The 24632-nt window shown below is 30.1% G+C and overlaps 1 protein-coding gene across 1 annotated transcript in view; it reads right to left on the reverse strand.

Moving 5' to 3' along the window:
* The window catches only part of LOC101240934 (uncharacterized), a 21841-nt gene extending 1610 nt beyond the window's left edge, over positions 1-20231 (reverse strand). Inside the window, exons 1-7 of the mRNA XM_065809951.1 lie at positions 19677-20231; positions 19208-19512; positions 15006-15137; positions 14787-14903; positions 14492-14673; positions 14235-14363; positions 7030-7191 (exon numbers count right to left, since the gene is read on the reverse strand). Coding sequence (XP_065666023.1) covers positions 7030-7191; positions 14235-14363; positions 14492-14673; positions 14787-14903; positions 15006-15137; positions 19208-19512; positions 19677-19924 — 1275 coding nt within the window. The 5' untranslated portion in view covers positions 19925-20231. The remainder of the gene's footprint in view (positions 1-7029; positions 7192-14234; positions 14364-14491; positions 14674-14786; positions 14904-15005; positions 15138-19207; positions 19513-19676) is intronic.
* Positions 20232-24632: the final 4401 nt, after the last annotated feature.

The following is a 24632-nucleotide window of genomic DNA, read 5'->3' on the forward strand; positions in this document are numbered from 1 at the left end:
TTCAGCAAAATGGCATCAAGAAAACAGCATTTACCTTTACATCAACAAAGCCTCGTAGTTGATTTGAAAAATCAAGGAAAATCCTACCGTCAGATCAAAAAAAAAAACAGGAATTCTTTTTACGACAGTGTCCTCAATTGTAAAGAAGCATAATCTGATTGGAACCGTTGCTAGTGTGGCTGGCAGAGGATGAAAACGCAAGACCACCAGTGCAATTCATTGTAATATCATCATTAATGTGAAGAAAAATAGATTTGTTTCGGCAGCTAAATTAGCTTTAAAAGTTCAAGAAGATCACAATATCACAGTAACCCCTCAAACAATTAGAAATCGTATTAGAAAAGACAAAGATGAAGAGGTAGAGTAGTTCGAAAAAAACATCGATTAGAATTTGCAAAGAGGCATGAAAAAATGCCGATATCTTATTGGAAAAATATTTTGTGGTCAGATGAGTCAAAATACAACCTCGTCCATCGGATGGAATTCAGAAAATGTGGCGAAAAAAGAAGAAGCATATAAATTAGGTTGTTTGCGAGGTAGTGTAAAGCATGGAGGAAGAAATGTGATGGTTTGGGATAGTATGATTTGGAAAGAAGTGGGGAAATTGATATTTATTGATGAAAAAATGGATGCTTCAATGCATTGTGAAATTCTAAAGCCAACTTGCAACCATCTACTAAAAAATTGAGAATGGGAAACGATTTTATACTACAGCAGGATAACGATCTAAAACATACTGCTAAGAAAACGAAGGTATACTTTGACACAAATAACATTAATGTTTTGGAATGGCCATCTCAAAGTCCAGACTTAAATCGAATAGAAAATTTATGGTAAATTTTGGACAGAAAAATCGGTAGCCAAGCATTTAGACGCAAAGATGACTTGAAAGAAGCTATAATGAGCGCATAAGATAATAGAACAATAGAAGAGACTCAAAATTTGGTCAACTCAATACCAAACCGCATAGCTGAGACCATCAAGGCCAAAAACCCCACTTGATATTAATTTCTATGAAGTTTGATCAATTTGACATTATTTTTGAACTGTATGATTTTTTTTTTTGCAATTAATTTTATGCATCATTAGATCATTTGTTTAAAATTCAATAGGTATGAAAAGCAATTATTTCACCAATACACAAATAAATTCTTAAAATAATACTTGATAAGATATCTAAAAAAAAATTTCAAATATTTTAACGGACGACTCATTTATTTGATGCAATCTTTAAAATTATGATTTTTTTTTAAGTGTATGATTATTTTTTTTGCATACTGTACGTCAGAACCGATTAGAACTAGGATCATTAGTAACAAAAGGAACTTTTTCAAAAGATTTTAACTTAAATTCATGTTAACGCTGATGAGCGGAACTGATCTAAAGACTCCAAAATGGTGTTCTTTAGATTCACTATTACGGGTAGTAAAAAGGTTTTGAAAACTATATATAAAAAAAGAAAAGTTTCTTTAAATATTAAAAAAACCTGAAGCAAAAAAAAATTATACCATTTAAAGCTCTTGTTTGGACATAATACACTAATAAAACCATGCTAGTTCCAAATAAAAGAATTAACACTTCCCTAGTATTCCAAAAGTGCGAAGATTGCCTTTGAAGGACAGATTCTTGGAGTCTATATCACACCATGTGCATGGATGGGTACTAGCATGTGACTGCAAATAATTTGTAAATCACCTTAACTACACCAAGCAGAAAGAAAGGATAATTTCTTCTAACTATTGTAAAAGAAATCTTTCTTTCATCTTTGATGCTCCAGATCAGATTTCTACAAAATCTTTACAAAAAATACCCTAGATCTCTGCACTAGAGCGTATCTCCTAAAGAACCAACTGTACTGGAGAATTAACTTTGCACTTTATTCAATTTCCTTAAATCATTAGAGACTAAAAAACTTGAATATTATGTTTAAAATTTGATTTAAAAAAAACAAAAATACCTCTAAAACAAACAAAACATAACAAAAAAATAAATAAATCAAGAACTTGTTTTAAAACCTAAACTATATCTTATTTTGTTGTTTAAAAAAATAAATTGTGACAATTAAGTTTTTGCTCAAGATTCTGGAGAATTTTTTGTAATTTTTGTATTATTAATCTTGCATTTTAATAAAGCATTTAGATAACAATTAGAACTTGACAAGGGCCTTTTTTTGATATGCTTTTAATAAAGCTTTGTGCATTTTGTGGGTTTCTGAATTCAAATGTTTAAGAATGCACTGGTTAAATGAAAGTATATTGGAAAATTGCAATTAAGTTTAGTTGGAACATTTAGGTAATGGGAGTTTTTGTTGGAACATTTGGGTAACAGGTGTTTTTGTTGGAACATTTAGGTACCAAGTGTTTTTAGACATCAATTGCATTTATCCTATTAATGCTCAAAGATTATTTTTTGTTATTAAATTGTTATAATTATTCATTATATAATAATAATAATTATTCATTATACACACTAGTCCGAAATGGCTCAAAACTTGAACTTGAGTTTCCAAAGAAACCCTTTGGGGGGATTAAAGTACACATGTTCCTATTTCAAAAAATGCATAAATTGAAATCAAACTATTTCGTCCGAGAAAGAAAATTGATTTTGAATTTTTAACATTTTATGAAGAAGTTCCGGTTGACATAATTATTGAAAAAAATGATTTTGACTCATTCTTAACTGGGAATACCATCCAAATGTTTCTATATGTAGCATATTTGTGTGCTGGAACATTCCGTTATTATGTGTATGGGTTTAGGAAAATCCTTAGTTTAAAAAAAACATTAGTTTACTAAGTGGTAGTTGTAGAAATTTTGTTTGAATATAAAAAAAGCAGAATATTCATAATATTGAGTCTATTTTATCACAATTAAGTTAAAATGATAAACACTGAACAATTTTAATTCACATTTGATCTTCCAAACAAATAAAAATCACATTGATTATTTCTTTTTACATTCTACAAATGTTTGCTGTTAAATTCGACCACTGATACTTTCAATTTCATTCCATATTCTGGGTGACGAGAAGGGTTTTTGAATCTAATCCAATGAACACTGAAGCTGTGAAGAATAGACTCAGTTGCTTGTTCATTGTAACCCCCCAAAGACTCTTTTTTCTGAGCAACAAAGTCTTGAATGTGATAAAAAACAGAATGAACCTTTGGAGTGACACTGACCATTGTAAGTTGAAGATAGGAGCTTTTAAAGCTGTTGATTTTATCAATATTGCTTTCATCCAGTGCATTGCCAAAGCAAGCTGTCACAACAGAATCAAATTTCCTGAATGTGTCAATGATGGGAAATGTTTCAAAAGCGCAATTTTTCTCAGCAAGCTGTTGCAATACATCAATATTTTTCAAAAGTTTGTGACACTCATTCCCAGCAAATCGACCTCCCTGAAAAGGCTGACATTTGATGTGAAGAGCTGATGGCCACTCATCAGCCTTTGACTAGCGGTCCCTCAGTGCTTTGTAGAGGTGATTAACAACACCCAGGAGTAGATGAAGTTCGATTGGAGGAATAACGTCTAAGACAAGCATTCTATCTTCCACAGAGATAAAGAATGACATTTTTGAACTGCTTTGCTTTTTTTAGATCCTTTTTAGCATTTTCAAAGGCTTTGAAACACTTCCCTAGTATTCCAAAAGTGCGAAGATTGCCTTTGAAGGACAGATTCTTGGAGTCTATATCACACCATGTGCATGGATGGGTACTAGCATGTGACTGCAATCCACACAGGATGTTAGCTACTTTCACGTCACATGAAACAAAGTAGTTCACATTGTTTGGTATAATTAGGTTCAGGATTGTTCTCAGATTTTCATAATTTTCTGGAACATCTTCAGCAATGGCTACAAGAAACTGATGTTTAACACTACTGTCCTTTCCAAGCTCAGATGTCAATAACTTTCTTTTAGGTGGACAGAGTGGTTGAGATGATAGATCCTCCTGGATTCCAAGAATGATTTTAAGAAAACCACCACCTCCATCTAAAAACTTGTCTTCTCTTCAAAATTTCATCTGTAAATGCAGATAGTTCTTTGCAGTGGACAACTGTTTGATGACTGATTTTATTCTGATCATGATAAACATCAATTGTTGTTTGGGTGAAGTGATCAGAAAGCTGCTTACCAAGTTAAGAGAACTTCTCACGAAAGTTGGTCTCAACTATTTTGGATTTTGACATTTGATTGAGAGTTGTAGCAAGTTTTTTAATTCCTGTATTTGACAATCCTGTGTTAGATTGCACTGCACTAAATCTTGGGCAGTCAACTCAGATTCTTTTTCGAAGAGTTCCTTTTGACATGCAGGGCCTAAAAACGTAGTAGAAGTGAAAAAAATAAAATAGTCCATTCTATGTAGAATTTTCTTTTACTTTTCATCAATTTGGTACAAAGGTAAGTATTATTGTATTCCTTTAAACAAAGACTTGTCCATGGGAAGTTGATAAAAAATCATATTAGTTTTTGTTTAAATTCATAGGTGAAACTACAAATATATCTGTATTATAAAAAGTAAAATAAATCTTCCAAAACAATACCTTGTGTTATAGGCAATGGTCTTCCACCCCCAGATCTTCTTATTTTGATGGTTCTATGGGGAGATACATCTTTTGAAAGAATTACAGATGATGCAATTTGCTCTCCAACCTTCAAATCTTTAGATGCAAGCAGCTTCATATTCTCCCTGAAGGTAGATTTACTGCAAGTGTGTGGAAAACCTCTTCTAACGATTGTTAAGCAGTCCGAACATCTTTTCTCAGATTTTAATGATGATGATGGAAAGGTTGATGTTTCCAAGGAGTGTCTCTCATTTAGCTTGAGGTGGCCAATTTTGCAAATGAGACAATCACAGTCCTGGCCTCTTGTTGAGAGACGGGTTTCAATTTGGTCAAAATTAAAAAGACTTGGAAGTGTCACATTTTTGCCATTGTGCCTTTTTTGAAGGTTAACTCTGCAGCAATCACAAACTCCTAAGGGAACCCTTTGATCAATTTCATCAGAAAATATTTCTTTGACTCGCTCAATCAAGGAGGTTAAAACTCTTTCAGACTTTCTCATACAAAGAAAACAAACAGTTTTTCTGCAACCATCATGGGATTTAGCTGAGTTAGGCATTTTTAATGAAATAACTTGACTTGACACAATTCATATACCAAAGCAACTAAGGGTCAATACCTTTTCCCGAAAAAAGAGAAAAAAACATTTTGCCAGATTGCTACCCTTATTATGACATTGTGCAAACTACAAATTTAGCATTTTTAGCTTAATTCAAATAGCATTATTTCTGTCCTGTTATTATTACTTATACTTTGAACTTACAAAGAAGGTGTTTAGAAATATACATTGAAAATTTAGGATCTTTGAATATTAATATTCTTATACTAGATTTTTTAGGAATGAGTGAAAATCTTAATAAAAAGAAAGATTTTTATAAACTTTTAAACACAATAACATAAAAGTTAATTTTTTAAACACTCAAATATGCTACACATTAAAACATTTGGATGGTATTTCCAGTTTAGAATGAGTCAAAATTTTTTGCAATAATTATGTCAACCGGAACTTTTTCATAAAATGTTAAAAATTCAAAATCAATTTTCTTTCTCGGACGAAATAGTTTGATTTCAATTTATGCATTTTTTGAAATGGGAGCATGTGTACTTTAATCCCCCCAAAGGGTTTCTTTGGAAACTCAAGTTCAAGTTTTGAGCCATTTCGGACTAGTGTGTATATAATAACAAAAAGTTATTAATTAATGAATAATAAGAATAATGAATAATGCCTTCATTCAGATGTGGAACCAGATAAAACATATCAAACCTTTAACTCAAGGAACTTTCAAATCTTTTTCAGCAGGTGCAGCAAAAATGTCAAGAAATTTTTGAAGAATTTAAATGCAATCAGCTATTATTCAGCATTTTGACACTGAGTTTGGTGTCAAAATAGTTGACATATTGAAACCAAGCCAATATGTCAACATTTTAACACCAAATCAAGTCACATAAAAAACTGGCCTAGAAAATGGAAAGGAAAACTTACAAAAGTTACACCAAAAAATGTCAATGCTAAAAAAAGGACAACATTTTAAAAAGGAAACTTATAAAAACGTAAAAACAGTAAAAAGCATACACTAGTCTATGTATTCCCTTTTGGGTTTATGAAGCATGTTCAGAATAGATTAACACGTTGCTGAATTTATCTGTTTCTTCTGTGCTGATGACTGCAGTGCAATTTGTTTAAATTTATGTATTTTATGAACACAAATATAAACAATATTTTATTTTACTTGTAATCTTATTTTATGTAAAAGTTTATTATTATTAAACATGCAGTATTTTATAATTTCATGTTTTAAACTATTTATTCAAACTAGCCTTGAAATTGGAGTTTGTTGGAACATTTTTTTAAAGTATTTTAAAAATATTAAAGATATATCAAACACTACGTAAATTAAATAAACCATAATTAGTGCAAATTATTTATTATTTTTATTACTATTATTATTTTTATCATTTCATTATTATTATTTTTATTATTTTAATGTAAATATTTTTGTGCCTTAATAAGTTGTATTTAAGTAATACAGATTTTTAAAAATACTTTGGTCATAAATTCACAAGTTAAAAAATAGAACAATAGATTCTGCACAATTCTGAATCAGCATAAAACTTCATAAGCAACCATAAAAACAGAAAAGTAGAGAGAAAGTGATATTTAAATACAACTTTCTGTAGTTATATTTTATATAAATATAGTTAAATTTATAGAAAATAATTTCTTATTTAAAGTTTCATTAGATTTGACATGGGTAGGGACATAGGCCACACATTAAGGCCCCGATAAAAAAATCATTTTGTCAGATCTAAATATGACCTCTGGTAATTTCATTGGTATCTGATAAAGTTATTGCAAATAAAATCTAAATAGAATGAAAACCTTTTAAATATAAAAGCTTTTCAAACTATTTTTAAATTATTTTAAGAAATTTTTGTTCAATTTAAAAAAAAAAAAAAAAGCACATTTACCTGGTTTGTAAGATATCTTCTAAATGCTCCCATAACTTCATTACCAGACTTATCTTGCTGATGAATAGCTGTAGTACTTTTCCAGATGGCTCTTCCCTTAAAATGATGGAGCTCCTCTATTAGTCCATCAATAATTTCTTTGTATTTTCGAAACGAAGTATTCTAAATAAATTCAAAATAACCTTCATCATGTTGAACTTTTATATTGTTATTTTAAATATATAACAAAATACAATAAAAATTTCAAAAATTATTATTTTTGAAACTATTATTTCAAAACATTACTTATTTTATCATTTTATGAAAAAATATTATAGATTTAATTGCATTAAAACTATAGTTTTTTGTCATTTAAACGTGTATATATATATATATATATATATATATATATATATATATATATATATATATATATATATATATATATATATATATATATATATAAACTCTTCCTGATGATCCAGCAATGGTGAAACTTCAAGTAGAAGAAAAAGTTAGATAAGTGTTTTTTACTAATTTATATATATATATATATATTTTTTTTTAAACATCTTCGCTTCCAACAAGGCTGCAACCAACCACTAATTAAAGTTGGAAGTTACTGGAAGAAAAAAGATAAAGATTGTAGAGCAAGATAACGATTGACAGATGATTTAAAGGATCGCAAATTTTATGAATCAGGAAAGAAAGATGAAGGAAGCAAATTACAAAAACTGATGTTCGAGGAAAAAAACTAGACGAATAAGAGTTTTTGGACCACTTAGGAACGGTCATAGAAAAAGGATGAGACTTAATTGAATGACGAGTAACACAAGAATGAATTTTAGTAGATGGCACAAGAGACGCTAGCTCTTTAGAGCAGTGCCCATAATAGTATCTGTAGAAAAGAGAAAGTGAAGCAACATTTCGACGATGTGATAATAGTTGGAGGTTGGATACAAGAGCAGGCCTAACTATGTTTACAATGCATTTTTGCACCTTGTCTAAAAGAGAAAGGACATCATTAGAAGATCCGCCCCATATATGGCAACAGGATTCCATACAAGGCTGGATTTGAGATTTATAGAGATAGAGAATAGAATCCAAAGTAAGAAAGTGTTAAGCTCAATAAAGAGATGCAACCTTAGCAGATGTTTATTTTTTTCCAAAAAAGATCGGAAGAGTTAATCCTAGAAGATGAAGAGTGGATGACTCATCGAGTACATTACCATTCATAAATATAGAAAGATCTAAATTATAAGGAAGATCTAAATTATAACGATTGGCTAAAAAAAATTTTTATTTTTTTCAGCCAATCGTTATAATTTAAAAAAGAGTTTTATCTGTATTGAAATTCACCAGCCACTCTGAGCCCCATGCTGTAGCAGAAGTGAGATCCTTGTCAAGCTCAAATGCTCACCCTAAGCAATCAGAGAGTGTTAGCTTCTTAACACGACAAGAATAAATGCTAGTATTGTCAGCAAACAATGCCACCTCAGATATTAGAATATCTGGAAGATTATTAATGTAAATTAAAAAGAGTATAGGGCCAAGGATAGAACCTTGAGGAACCCCTGAAGATACAGAATAAGAAAAAGAGTGCTGTCCATCGAGGACAACTTTTATAATATGATTGGAAAGGAAGGATTTAATAATCTTAAAGATGTTGCCAGATACATCATAAGAAGAAAGCATATGAAGAAGACCAGCATGCCTAACTTTATCAAAAGCTTTTGAAATGTCAAGAGCGATGGCCTTTTCACCTTTATCTAATGCACGATAAAATCTATCGGTTATTACTGTTAGCAAATCAGCTGTAGAACAAGAAGATCGAAATCCATATTGATGGTCAGAAAGTAAGTTATTAGATTCAAGATGAGAAATTAAGTGTTTGTTAATTAAAGATTCAAAAACATTGCTTATGATAAGAAGAAGACTAATAGGACGGTAGTTAGACGAATCAGATCGCTCTCCAGAATTTATAAAGATAGAAATAACAGATGCCGCTTTCCAGCAGGCTGGAAAACAAGTCTCTGATAAGCACTTGTTAAATAGTTTTGAGAGTATAGACAACAGCTCCAGAAAACATTTCTGCATGCCATGTAACAAATATGTTATCTGGGCCACAAGCTGTAGAAGAGTCTGAGCAGGAAATCACTTTAGATACAGAAGCGGGAGTGATACGAATGCCAAGCAATGGATCAACCTATTTGTTGGCAATATCAGGTAGAACGCAACTAGCGGAATCAAGAGATGATATTGATGAAAAGTTTTTAGCAAACAATTCAGCTTTGTCTTTAGGTGAGGTAACAAAGTCTGTACCATACAAGGGAGGTGGAATTACAGATTTGCCCATATTATTGATACTATTAAAGATTCTCCAGAAGTCTAAGCCTAATTTTTAAATGAGATACAAGATTTCATGACCTGAGAATAGCGGGCTTTGGCGTTAGACAAAACCTTTTTACAGTGGTTTCTAGCAGTAATAAACAGACGTCTGTTTTCTGGAGAATTGTTTTGCTGACAGATATGGAAGTAACGGTTTCGATTGGCAGCACAATGTGAGGAAAACCATGGAGGAGAGTGAGGCTTGCCTGAATCCACAAAGTTATGTAAGAAGCACATTTGTCGACAGGAAGACAAAAGATTTCTACCCAAGGGCCATCATGAAGAAAATCACGGAAAGAGTCCCAGTCAGCTTTAAGGTAGTTGTAAGAGGTACGATAAAAGGGGAAATCAGGTGATGAAGAAGAATGAGATATTAGTTTTAGAGAGATCAAACTGTGATCAGAAACACCTAAGGGTGAATGTGGAGAAACTGAGCACTGACTAGGATCAGAAACAAGATATAAGTCGAGTAGAGAAGGTAAATGATTCAGGTTGTCAGGAAAGCGAGTTGGAAAGTTGACTATTTGAGTTAGGGATTGAGAAAGGCAAAGGTTGTGGGCTTTAATGCCTGCAGAGTCACTGACACTAGAACCAAGCTATTTAGTGTAATGAGCATTAAAGTCACCGACAACAACAATATAGGCTGATGAATAAAGAGAGAGGGCTTGGTCAATATGATCAGAAATAACATCGAAAAGAGTGCAGTCTTGAAATGAAAGAGAGCGATATATAACAAAGAGAAGGGCAATAGACTGAAGTGGTGCTAAATGAAAGCACATAAAAGAATAGTCTGTGGATTCAAACCTAGTTTCACGACAAATTCTTACGAATATCAATGCCAGGCCAAGCATGTGACTATTGGAGTCTTTACGAATTAAAGGAAGATAACCATCAACACTAAGATCACAAGATGAAACAGCAACTCAAATTAGTCTTACAAAGAGCAAGTAGGTCTGGTGAACTTTGCAAGAGATAAGACTCAACAGTAGAAAGGTTACTTCAGAGACCACGAATATTAGTGAATGATAGGTTTAGAGAACTTGGTGATGATGATAGTCTTTTGTGTTTTATAGTTTTTGGGGGTTTAGTCATTTTTAAATTTGTTAAAAAACTTGACTCAAAGCATAGATAGTACTCAGTACACTGTTTAATAGTCCAAGCAATTGCCTCATTACTATTAATAAACCCTAAGCCATAACAAAGGGCTCCAAATGTGGCCTCGGCAATGCACACCAAAAGTACAAACAGGGACACCATCCATGCCCAACATGGCACTGTTAATACTTTGATATTTTTCAGCTGTTGATGGAATCAGTCTCTCTGAGAGCTGCCACAGAGTTCAGGAAAAGTAACTACCAGCCAGCCTCAGAACCATGAAACTGAGTTTTAGAGCTGTACCCTCATTAAGAGATAATAGAATGAGTTGCCTAATCATAAAAATGGAGACACCAGCAAAACCCATGCTTTGAGTCAAGAAGATCCAGCATTTAACATCCTAAACTGGACACAATGCATTATAAACACATTTGTGCCAGCCTAATAGATGAAAAAGTGGGTCAACAGATGGAATCTGTTTACCCCTTAAGTCTTTGCCTAGGAGGCTTTCTACAAGACAGTAGCCAGATGCATTTAATGTCCGCCCAAGATGAGTGTTTTTATTGAGACATCATCTCTAGCCTTTACTCAACCAAGAGCCACAAGGCAGAGAGTGTTTTAAGTCAGACTTCTCCTAGCCTTTGCCTAAAAAAGCATATCCTACAAGGCAGCAGGAGATGATGAAGGTTGTACTATGTTACATGTTACCAGTAGCAGGATAACCTGACCTGAAAAAGGGTTTTTTTACAGCTAATTTTTAGATAATCTGCTGCTTTTTTAAAGATGCTCTAAGTTGTCATTTTTAGAGAAAAAGTGATAACTTTTAATTCATAATTAACTTGTGGTAAGGGGGTTTCATTAGTAAAAAATTGTATCTTTATTTTGTAATTTCTTTTTTTTTAACATAATACCTCTCATAATTACATCTAATAAAATTGTTGTTTGCTGGGAGTTTAAAATAGTTAAAACTATAGTTTTAAATTACAGCTTAAGTCAAAATCAGAGCTGGCTTTAGGTAATTAGAAGCAAAGTGATCTTAGTGGCCCAAATAAAAATAAAAAATATATATTGCTAAGTGAAAAGAAGTGCAACAAGGTAAGAGATGAGTTGCTGGGTTGCAACAAGGTAAGAGATTAGTTGCAACAAGGTCAGAGATGGGTTGCTGGGCAAAAGTTTATTCCTCACTTTGCCAGAGGCAAAATATTCTATATATTGAACCAAAAAATTATTAACCTAGTTGTGATTCTTAATACATTTAATGTACGTTGTATGTTCAAGATTTTGTAAAAGTCAAGTTTTTTCCACCAGCTTATTTCACATTTCACTTCATACTTTCATGACAGCAAAGTCTTGAATCAATTATGAATAATGCTAAAACTGGACGATATCTTGTTTTATAGATACCATTGCCAGACTGTTTATGCATTCTTGCGTCATAGTTGTTCTCAAACAGATTTTGATTAATTTTAACTTAAAAAATTTACTTAGCTAAGATGCAACAGTGATTGGAATCAATATCTGAACCAAATGTATCAGTGAACACAATATTTAGATCAACACAACACTTCATCAAATCACTTAGGTGTAACTCTGAAATTTTTTTTGATATTGTGCATAAATTCAAAGAGACCAAAGTGACATTACAATTGCTCAAAACTTATAGTTAATGACATAACTGCTTTAACTAACAAAATATTAAAAAATTCAACTCAATATTTTTCTTTTGGATCTGTCAATGATTAATCTAGAATGCAACAGTTGGAAATGTGATTTTATTAGGTTTAGTTTCTAACTCCTGAGCCAATTCTCTGGCTGAAATTTGAGCAGATACAAATCCATTTTCTTGGTATTTTTTTATAAACTCAATTGCATTTTTTATACATTCTAGTGCAATCTCAAATTAAATGTTTTTCTATTGTATTAATTTGCTGATGATATTGATTTGAGACAATAAATTATACCAGATGGCTAAAGTAAACAAAAATGGTAAGTTTTTAATTTGTTTTGCCAGTCCAGTGGATTAAATGGTGGAAATGGCATCTTCAGCCACTTAATTTAACTGTATGATGCTAATATTTGATAACTAACAGTTTTCAGACTAAACGTGATTTTTACAACTGATTCTTATAAAACATTGTTCATCTAAAGTTATCTGACTACTTTGACCACATGTTGGCGATTGGGAAAATAGTTGTGTATCCTCTTCATTCTGAGCATCTTAATTTGATGTTGCTGAATGTGTTGGCAGCTCATGAGTTACAAAACTTAATAAAGCATCTTTTTGTGTTGTAAGAAATGCCTCCTCTGCTTTTCTATTCTGTATGAGCTTGGAATATATGAAGAGAATTCTAAATTACTGATTTTTAAAGAATAAACCGTGGTAAAGGTTTTTTGAGCATCAAAAAATAGTTACAGTAAAAGAATTTTGCTAAAAAATGATTCACAAAAAATTGTGTTTTTGTAGGGTGAAATCAAAGATGATAGTTAAATATAGAATAACCATGGTAACCATTTGTAAATAGAAAAAAGAGATCCAACCTTACAACAGTGTGACAGAGGCTCAAGCTTCTATATAGAGCCAACCCAACTGGCAAAATTATAAGATTCAGCAGGGGTTGATAGCCGAGGCTAGAAAAAAATTTATAATACTTAATATATTTTAATTTTATATACTATTTATTAAATAATGACATTTATTTATATGTTTTTAAACTCTAATTTTCTTCCAACAAAGTTGCAAGCAACCGCTATTAAGTTATAAATTACTTTAAAATAGAGGATAGGTTAAAAAGCTAGGAAACGGTTAACTGAAGACTTAAAAAGTTGTAAGTTGTATAAAAAAGGAAAACATGAAAATGGGTTTTTTGGTGTGCAAGGTTTTTTTGATGTGCAAAGAAAAAAAATTGGATTGATAAAAGTTTTTATAGCATGAAGGAACAGATACAGTAAAAGGATGCAACTTGAATAAGAAGCCAAGCAAGAACAAACTTTGTTTTATTGTATTAGAGATAATAGCTCATTTGAGCATTGAACATGATTAGAGAAACACCATAAAAGAGGAAGGCTAAAGCCCAATGATGATGATGATGATGATGATGATGATAAAGATGATGATAAAGATGATGATTATGATGATTATGATGATGATAATAATGATAATCATGATCATGAATGTAATGATAATCAAATACCAACTCCAGTTGCTAACTAGCTTGAGCCATTCTCACATCGTCATAAAGTTTTATTTATTTCTCTTTTCTACAAATACTAATGTAATAATATCATGGTCACTACTCAAAGGCGGTATCATCTTTAGTTCCATCAAGCAAAACTCATTTTCCCTTGATTCATCATTTTGCAAAGCCACATCTTTTTACTATATCTGTTCCTTCATGCTCTAAAAACTTTTATTTATCTAGTTTTTTCACTACACTTTAATGCTTTGGAACTCTCTCCCATCGTTATATTGTCCTGACTTGTCAAACCTTTAACTTTTTAAGTCTTTTGTCAATGGTTTCCTTGCTCTTTAACACTATTCTTATCTAGTAATTCCCTTAATAGCGGAATTAGTTGAAAAAAAGAAAAAAGAATGCAGCAGATTTAAAGGGATTAGTGAGTCCTGTAAAATTGACTTCAAATATTTGATTGATTACAAAAATAAAAACATTAATTTCGTAAAATTGATTACTGTAAATGATTTAAATGTATTAAAAAATGTTGATACATTTAAATCAAGATCATACCTTTACAAAATGTGCGCCAAGATTAAATATCAACACACTGTCTTTGTCCATTTTCTTATTTAAAATAACATCGCGGAAGAATTTGAGAATTTTTCCAACATCAACTTCAAAGTCTTCACAAAAATGTCGCTAAAAATGTGATTATTTTTATTTGAACATACATTGTTGATACATTGTATTATATTGTAAATTTGCATTTATTTTGCAAATGGTCTACTCATAATAAATCAAGTATAGCTAATAAATAACATGTTTACCATTTCATAAAGAGTTTTTGGATAAATCCAATTATACGTGTTTCCACAAATGTTGAAAACTTTTTTGCAAAGATGTGTTTTCTGTAATCTATAGTGAAAATAGTAGCTGATTGAGTCTCCATATATCCACAAAATATTCCATTTTTGACGTTGTTTTTCTTTTTTCTCCTTAAGTGAAGCACCTTAATCATGAAAACCATATTTACTACATCAAATACCAAAATAATAAATGACTTCTATTAAAATAAAACTTATTATAAATTTATAAACAAAAATCCAAGAATTATTTTTGTACTTGCTAACTTTTTGTAAGGTTTCCATGTACTTCCATCCTTTGACCAGACACCATACCCGTCCCAGATTTTTTTGCATGAAAATCCACATTCACTTTTTCGTACTACCATTTGTAACTCTTTTTACAAAAACAAATTTGAAAAACTTAAACAAAATACATCTCTACAAACTTTATCTATTAAATTGTTAAAAATTGACAACCAGTTTTATCACAGCTTACCTTCTAAATTGTATCTAGTTTCAGGAACATTTATGCGAAATCCTGGCGAAACTAACTCATTTATATATTTAGTTTGTGATGATGATATATAATCAGGGACAATTGTGTTGCTACTATTTCGACTGCAATGAGCTGAAATACAAGAGAATATATCAATAGTTATAGCTAATTATAAAAACTATAGTTCTTAAACATACATATTTTGTATATAATACAATTTTAATATACAATTTTGATCATTTTTTAATTCACTTAATAACCACAGCATTTAAAATAATGGGCAGATAACAATCAATGACCAGCCATTTTTTTTGTAAAAATGATAGTTTGATTTTCAAAAATCCAACCTGACCAGTTAAAATTAATATCAAAAACTTACAATTAAATCAAAAAAAAAGAAGAAGTTAGGGTTATTAAAATTACTATATTTACAACTAAATTATCAAAAATACTGAATGTTTTTGATTTGTGCATTAAACATAGTTTGCAACCATAACAATCGTTTGAAATAAAAATGCTTTGTTAACATTTTATTTACTATCTGAATAAAAATATATACCACAAGTTTATGACTGTCTGAATAAAAAGATATATCACAAGTTTATGACTAGAGAAAAAAGCATTGCTTTGAAATCAATAAAAATATGTTTTCCGTATTTGAAAACTATTTTATGCTTTTATTGTTTGAAACAATAAAAGCAAAATAAAGTTTTATTAAAAGAAATTAACTATAAGATTTAAAACTAAAGTTTAATTTTCATTTTTATACCTACTGCATAATCTAAAAAATTATATTATCATAAGCTGATCAATGATCAACAACCTTTGAATAATTATCTTATTTCATCTATATTAACCACTTGTTCATTATAATTATGCAAATATTGGTAGTGTTTAGGGTAGAGTGGTAGTAAGGGTTAGAGTAGTTTTAAAGAAATAAGAGAAAGTCATTTTATGATAAATGAACCATGTTGGTTAATTGAACTGTTGTTTCATTAAATTGTTTTTAACTGAACATAAATTTTTTGCAATGCCAGAATATTATAAACTATCATCAGATATTAGTACAGCAAACTCGTTCAAAAATTATATCCATCGTAAACAATTATAAAGCAGTGCGAAAAGAAGTAAAAAGAGTATTAAAAAAATTTGTATTATTTGTATTAGAAAAATATATTGTAGCATCAAAGTCAATAAGCAACAGAATTAATCCCGATGGCTCAGTATCAAATTCTAGATCAGCTATTAGCAACATTCTTAATGATTATTTTAAAGCTATATTTGTAGAGGAAACAAATGAGTAATGGCGCCACATTTTGAGAATCATACATCAGCAAATATAAGGATTCCAATACTGTCTATTAAAGATATTAGTAAATGTTCATTCAACTTGGGCCTTAACAAAGCTCCAGGGGTCGATGGAGTTCACCCTTGGGCACTAAAAGTATGTCACTTAAAATTTTCCAAGCGATTTTTTATGATATTCTTAAGCTCTTTACATGAAGGAGTTATCCCTGACAAGAATGTGTGCAGATTGCATATAAAAGTACAAACTTGAGAATAAATTAACTGTCCTAACTGGTATACCGAACCAGAAACTATTGTTCCACAAAAAAAACATTGTAAAAAATTGTGCACGCCAACCCAACTTTATCATTTACAGAGTTGTCATTCATTGGAATTGTTTGGATGATTCGACAGTGTTTCAGAAGAGTGTTGAAAGTTTTAAGAGCAATTTTGACCAAAAGAACAATCAAACTAGGATATAATAATAAACAATGACCGGCACTAAACCCCTGATCTGTTTGTAGCAGAACATGTACTCATGTTCAGTTTCAAGAGGTTCACTCCTTGCAGTATAATAATAATAATTTGACAAACAAACTCATTTTCTGAATCCGCAGTCAAGTTATTATGAAATGAGAGAATTTCAGATGTTTTAAAAGTGAAGCAATTTGGTTTCATGCAGCTAAAACATTGAATTTAACAAGCCTCTGCCAGACTTTTTTTTTTACATTATTCAAGTTATTCAAATACAAAACAAATAACAATTTGTTTTAGACAGAATAAGTTTTTTTTAATCATTTTTTTGTAAACTGTTATATTATTTTATGATAAATTATGATAATTATTATGATAATTAAACTATTTTTTATTTTATGATAATAAACATGAATAAAGCTTTAATATATTAATGAACTTTTTGGCAAAGCAAAAATAAAAGATAATAGCAAACAACTGTAATTTCGAGTTGACAATTTTATGCAAATATGTTTAAAAAATCAACTCTTTGTCAGCAACATTTTTTATGATGAGTAGCTTACCCCATATTTTGAATTAAAAAATTAAGGCAATTTTAATCTAGGAAAAATAGTAGTTTCACAACATAAGATTAAGATTCAAAAAAAATATTATCATTGATTCAATGAAATATTGTCGAATGTTGGCATTCAACAATGCAAACCGACTGAGTGTGATAGGTGTCACACTCAGTCAGGTTGGCATTGTTGAATACATGCCAACCTGAATTGTAAACATTTGGGGTTAATTGCCTTTGCACGTGTATGCAAATGGAAAACAATACAGCAACGCCACAGAACTGAAAATGGCCATCCAGATGATATAAAACAGAATCCCCTAATCTTTGCTTAAAAAGCTCATTTCCTCCATGCCTAAGCGTTGCATTCAGGTTTTTATGAAGAAAGATAAGAAGATTGACTATTAGGTACATTTCTACGCCTAGTAATCTCTAAAACCTGCTCCATTTTATTGTATTTTATTTCTTGTTTTAAATTGTGTTCAAAATGTATTAGTTATTGCGTTAAATTTAATACATTCATACACCTATTTTTATTACTAAATTATTGCATGTGCTATTTGTTTGGGGCGGACTGTATAAAAAATTAAAAAAAGAGCTATATTTTTTGCCAAAGTAGATTTAAAAAAGTATGTTCGAGAATAAAACTTCGTTATGTTTTTTTTTTGAATAGATGTACAAATAGTCAGGAAATGATAGATAGAAATGCCTTTTTAAAATTATCTAAGCATCTAAAAATTTTGGGTGATATAGAAGAGCTTATAAAGATGAGTGAAGGGAAAACTGATCCTCATCATATCCCAGTTAGTAATGCACTCAAATTGTTTCTTAAAAATGCATTTTCCAAAACTACTAGAAACCGTATTTCAAAATTCCTTAATTGTGGAACAATTTAAATGTGGTTTTAGGTGAGCTAGCATTTCCCCTCTAAACAGGAATGTTTAAGGCCCATATTGCACACTACTCATGTAAAAAGATCATGTTCAATGTCAAATGTCACCTTGTAAAATTTGGCTTTATGTAAAATGTGAATGTAATAAATAAAATTTGAAGTGTGACAAATGCTCTTATCCTTAGTAAAAATACATAATTACAACTGCTAACACTTACTTTACTTGTTTTACAAAATATCTAAACTTATATTATCTAAATTTTTATATAATATTTATATAAAAACTTGTTCTCATTTTTTAGCTAGAAAATTTTGCTTTTACATTTCTACTAATAATTTATTTCTAAATAAACAACTGAAGCATATGAAATTTTATAAATAGAGATTCTATACAATGTTAAATGCACTTTTAATACAAAATAAAAATAAAATGATTCTTGAATAATCAAATGGAAATTTAACAATTGCAATAAGTCTTGGTAAAAATCTATACTTTATAGATAATTATTTGAATAAATTAGACTCATATAAAATTTTTGTCTGTCACTAAGAAAAATACTATTTTAAATAATAATCTTAAATTTCAGAAAACTCATTTATTTCAGTAGAGAAATATGAAAGTATATTAAAAAATTCCTAATTTTAACGACCTCCATAGAAAATTATTAATTACAATTAACTATTGTTAAATAAATTTTAAAATATGTCACTAATATATAGATTTTCGATTTTTTTGCAATTGTGTGAATCAACTTAAAATCTAATTTTATTAATTTATATTAAAATTAGGAGACAATAATAATATTAACTAAAGTACATTCTGACATCAGAAAGTGATTCTTAAATTCTAAATTCATAATTTTTCTGTTATTTCGCTACACCTTACTTTGTAATTATGACTTTAATGTACGACTGATTCAGTTATAAATTTTCAGTTAAAAGAAAATTGAGTTAGGTTTTTTTGTAAATGCTTATTTATATTTAAAAAAACACCTTTTAAATACCAGTCAGTGGGTGGGTCTTTGAAACCATTACATTGAGTATATTCTAAAAAGATATCGACTCTATATTCTCCAGGAGTAAGTAGTAACGCCAATGCCTCGTAGCTACCATTTTTTAAATCAAAAACTGCAGCAGATACCACGTCCGCTCCGTAAAATGATACACGAAAAGAATCACCGCCAAATGATTTTAAGACCCCATATTTTGTATATGTGTCAATACGAATTAAAGTATGTTCACCAGCAGGACGTATAGTTACTTGACCTACTCGAGATAATTGGGAGCTTGAAGAATATCTAAATAAAAAACCTTTAAAAAAGTTACTGATTCACTTCTATGCTAAACTACGTATTTTTATTTACTTTGAAGCAGTATTCACCGATATAGTCTAAAGATTAGACAAGATTGCAGCATTATTACGCAATACGAGTTTAACTTCGGCATATATATAAAAATAAACCTTGGATCCAATAAAAATAACGATTTTTCTTGACAAGACTCAATCATTTCCCGCCAGGTAAAGGCTTTACTTCTAACTCGGCACCAATCTCTTTCTAATTGAAGAAAGTCAACTTTATCTTGACTACGCTCAACTAACCATCTTTTTAGAAGCTCTTGTGGTACAAATAAATGTTGTATAATCAACCATATTAGTGAACATGCTACTAGCGTCCCGGAAAATAATGACTTTATTAAATGCATTGCCATAAACTTTATGAACCATAAACCGGACAATTGGTGTTAAATTTTATAATCACCTAATTTTAAACACATGTTGAAATTTAAAATTTTCAATAAATTCAAGTTTATGACCCACTGTTTCAAGTATATAAATTGATAAAAAAAACAGTCGAAAAAATAAGAAACTTTATTAGGCTGATAGTTCTTTGTATAGTATGCTGTTGCAGTTTGATATGTTGCATGCACTCCAATGTTTTGCTTTAGCTTGCACAATAAGAAACTTTGAAAGAAAACAATTAACGATGCCATGGTAAAAAAAGTAAAACAGCAATAAAGTGATTGATAAGTCAACCATGAACAAACAGTAGATTAAACTTATCATGCGCATATAGAGAGAATGTTCGCAAATCATTCTTCATAGGTTTAACAGTTTAATCTAGTAAACAAGGTCTTTTTGTCTGAACAACGATTATTCTAAAGTTACTATAATAATTTAAAACTTGGAGAACAACTTCTAGTTTTAAGGAAATTCGAGTCTTACTTGAGGAATAATATTCCCAGTTATGCTTTTTTTTTTTTCGACTTTCTTGATTCTTATAGATTAAAAATTTTTTTCGACTGATTTGTTTTAATATATGGGTTAAGCTCAACCAGTCCACTTTTAACTACTTTAGCAAAAAGTTAATACTTGAATAAGATTTAAAAAACTTATATTTATTGTGAATGTGAGCTAGGTTAAAAAAAAAACAAAAAAATTTAGTTTCGAAGTTGGCAGAATCAACTTTCTTGGTGGAAAATGTTTTTTTTTTGTTTTTTTATTATTTAAAGTATTAACCTTTTAAGGTTTATGGGATATATATATTTATCCCATGTCAAAATATGACTTTTAATAATGTCGCGCAAATTAACGCACAGGCTATAAAACCAACATCAATTGACCACTTCAGATAAGAATTAAACACAAGGTAAATTGACTATATCTGAACTTAACAATAAACCTTTGTCTTCTAAAGATCTATAATGATCAACTTATTATCTCCTTTCGCTGAACTCGGTGTAAAATAAATGCTCAATTGGCAAATTAGGACACATTTATAGACGGGTATTTAACGGGTGTAAACTTATAAGCTTATTTTTTTGTATAAGTATCAGAGTAAATTGGGCTTAACCTTAATATTTTTAAGATTTTACTAGTTTTAGCCAGAAATTATGTAAACTATGCAGTAATTATGTAAATTATGCAATTATGCTTAAAGTATGTAAAACTTCAAAATTTACCACAGTGTTTAATCACACGATAAGCTATTTTTTGATAGGCAACCTCTTCAGAAGTAATTATTTACGTTTATATGTTTAATAAACTAAAGTCAAATTCTTTGCTTAAATAAAGAATCTTTATAGGGAAAGAAAACGAAAAATGATAGCAAAAACATTTTTTAAAAATCAAAAATTTTTAAGGCATGGAAATGGAAACCTGGCTATTTTGTGATTATGCTACTTATGTTACATTTTTTTTTTTTTTTTTAGTATAGTTAGGAGGGAAGGAGACAATTTAAGACAGAGGCAGTTTAGAACAATGCAAAATCTAAAAAAAACCCCGCAAACTTATGAACTTTAAGCATATTGACAATTGGAAAGATTATTTTTTACATCTTTAGTAAAAGGTATATGTTCTGCGATATAAATAAAAAGTTTAATTGAAAACATGACATGAAATTTTTACAATAATTGCGTGGAATATATTTTGAAACTAGGGTTGAGGCAGCATTGGAAATTTTTCATGGGGCACATTTGGAAGTACTGCGAGTTATCGACAAAATAAACTATTAAAAACCATAAATTAGGCAAAGTTTAAAAATGGTGCGTAACTATAAAAAGAAATATGAAAGATATACAAACGGAGAAAAATCAAATATTGTAGTTAATTATGTTTTTAATAAAACAATGAAACTAAGAGAAGAATAAAAATGCCTAAAAATAATAAAATAATAAAATATAACAAATTTGTAAACTTTTCTTCCAAGAATTCTATTTCTAGATTTATTATTAATTCATAATGTTCAAACTTGGTTGAATGTTATGTTCTTATGTTTTTCAATTGGGGTTAAAAAACTTTTATTTATGTTTATCTCAATCCATTTTACATTAGGGAAGGCACTTTTAATTATTTTGATGTAAAAACCCGAATTACTTTTAAGCCTAAATCACTTTACATAATTCATATAAAAATGTATAATTTAATTACATTTAAAAGTAATTCGTTTTTTTTACTTTAATTATATAACTTTTAAAACTTAATTACTTAAGTTAAGTTTTTTAAATAAGTAACTGTTGCTTGAAAAAGTAATTTATGTTTACAAGTAAAAGTTATTTGCATTTTTACTTATACTTGAAAATGTAACACAAAATAAATTACTTTGAAAAGTAATTTTGGTTTTAATTATGTAAAAAACTTACATCGAAATGCAATTTACTTTTTAGATGTAAAAAAAGTTATTTATAAAGTGAACTTACGTAAATATAATATTTAAAAAACATAACATTTACTTTACAAAGTAAAATAAAACTACATCATAACAACAAATTACTTTTACGTGTAAAAGTAACTAATTAGCAATAACAGCTTACATAAAAGTAATTTGAAAAAAAATTGTTATTTACTTTTACAAACAAAAGTAAATTTTTTCTTTGAAATTTTATACTTTACTTTGTAAGTAAGTAAAATGTAAGTTATATTATTTACTTTCTCAAAGAACAGTCATTTCATGTTGATTTAACATAAATTTTGAGATTGGTAGCGTATTCAAATCCATTGCTTGTTTGAGGGCACTTCTGTGGTGATACTTCAGGTTATACTCTGATGTATGTGAGCAGTATTTGTGACGGGGCATCGGGAAAGGATTTTTTTTTTCACGAATATCAAAAAGGTAGTTCTATTATAATTAGGGGCAAATATAGTCAACATGCGGGTATACCAGTAGTGAAGAGACGGGCTCCCTGCTGCATGAGTGCTAATAGCGGCTGCTAAATAATCATTGATTTTTTATTTCTTTTTTTTTTGTTGAGCAGAAATAGATTAGTGGCCATAATGAAACTTTGGCGGGGAGGAGGGGGATGGGGAAGGGGGCATAATTTCTAAGCTATGGGTAGTTCATGCATTGAACCTTGACAAAGTCACTGTTCGTTAGAGAGCGCCTTTTCTCAAGTTTTTTTATTTGTATTTCCCTTTTCAATCAAGTATTTTGTTATGGTAATATGATGCAATATAACATTTTTGGTATCCGCAAGCACATCGACTGCTAAAACAGTTTTCAAAAATTATAAGTCATTTAGACTATCTCATATAGTTTATATGATTAAAGGAGTGTTTATCAGATATAATCTTTAATTGCGTTTTACCATTATAATCTATTTGAAAAAAGGTGGTAAGGAAAGCTGTTCAATCTTCTACTATAGGTTGTAGGCACCCTAATAACCTCCTTTTTGTTGCGTTGGTGTCCAACCCGCACAAGGATGATTAGAAAAATAAAATCTTATTTAATTAAAATAGTGCTTTAGAATAAACTTGTAATTTTTTTCAAACCTTAGTTTGACTTCACAAGTTGCCCCGGAATCTTGCGATTGATTTTTCACTACCTTCTAGACTAGCTAGAGCACTGAAACTTCCAGCATTTGTGTAAATTTAATAAAAGTAATTGTTTTCAAAACCAACTGGAGAACTTTTTGAATCTCTTTTTTTTCTCCTTTTGATTTTACTTTATCTTGACAGCATTTGTGTAGTCCTCATGAACATGCAATTTAAATTTGTTTCCTGGGCAAAAGAGGTATTGCCCTTATTTTTTTATTATTTTTTTTAGTATTAATTTATTTGTCGGGAGGAAATAGGTTAGTAACCCTGATAAAAATTACCATAAAAGACCCGGTCATATTTGCAGCTATGCTGCTGCTTTTCGCTTCTCTTATTCAGCGTGGTTGTTGTCAGGGTTGTCCCAAAAAGGGCTCTCATTAGGGGAAGGGGAAGGGTTGTTTTTGTTTTTTGCCAATTAGAGACATACACACACACACACAAAAAAAAAAGGGTTCTCGATATTTGACATTTGTCAACTATACTTCAAAATTTGATAGCTGAAATGCTAAATGTACAAATGTGCTAACTCAAATGCATATAAAACAGCTTAGAGGATGGGGGGGGGATACCCCTTCACCCCCGTTCGGGACGGCCCTGGTTGGCCCTGGTCAGCCCTGGTCGTAACAACCACTCTAAAAGAAATGAAAATTAATTTTTTTTGTTTATCTATTAATAGCTATTCATAAAACTATTGTCTGGAATGAACTAATTTTAATTAGTCTATACATTCATTTTTGGTTAGATTGGTTTTTAACAACATCCACGCTGAATAAAAGAAGCCGAAATAAAAAACTTACAATAAAATTTCAAAATGTAGAGCCATTTCTTTTGTTACTTTTTTACTTTAAATTTTCAAAAATTTAAAGTAAAAAGGTTAACAAAAGTGCAAATCACAATATTTAAACAACCAGGTTCCAATCACATAATTAAAATCAGGCCCGTTGCAAGCTTTTTGTTTTTGTTTGAGAATTTAACTTTATGTAACCAGTGGTGGACTTGGACATTTTGGGGCCCCAGGCAAACATTTATAAAGGGGCCCCCCAAGTCTGCCATTTTCATACTCTGCCATTTTCATACTCTATTTAATGCTGTGAACCATACCATAAA

Source organism: Hydra vulgaris, chromosome 11 (assembly GCF_038396675.1).
Source record: "Hydra vulgaris chromosome 11, alternate assembly HydraT2T_AEP".
NCBI lineage: Eukaryota > Metazoa > Cnidaria > Hydrozoa > Anthoathecata > Hydridae > Hydra > Hydra vulgaris.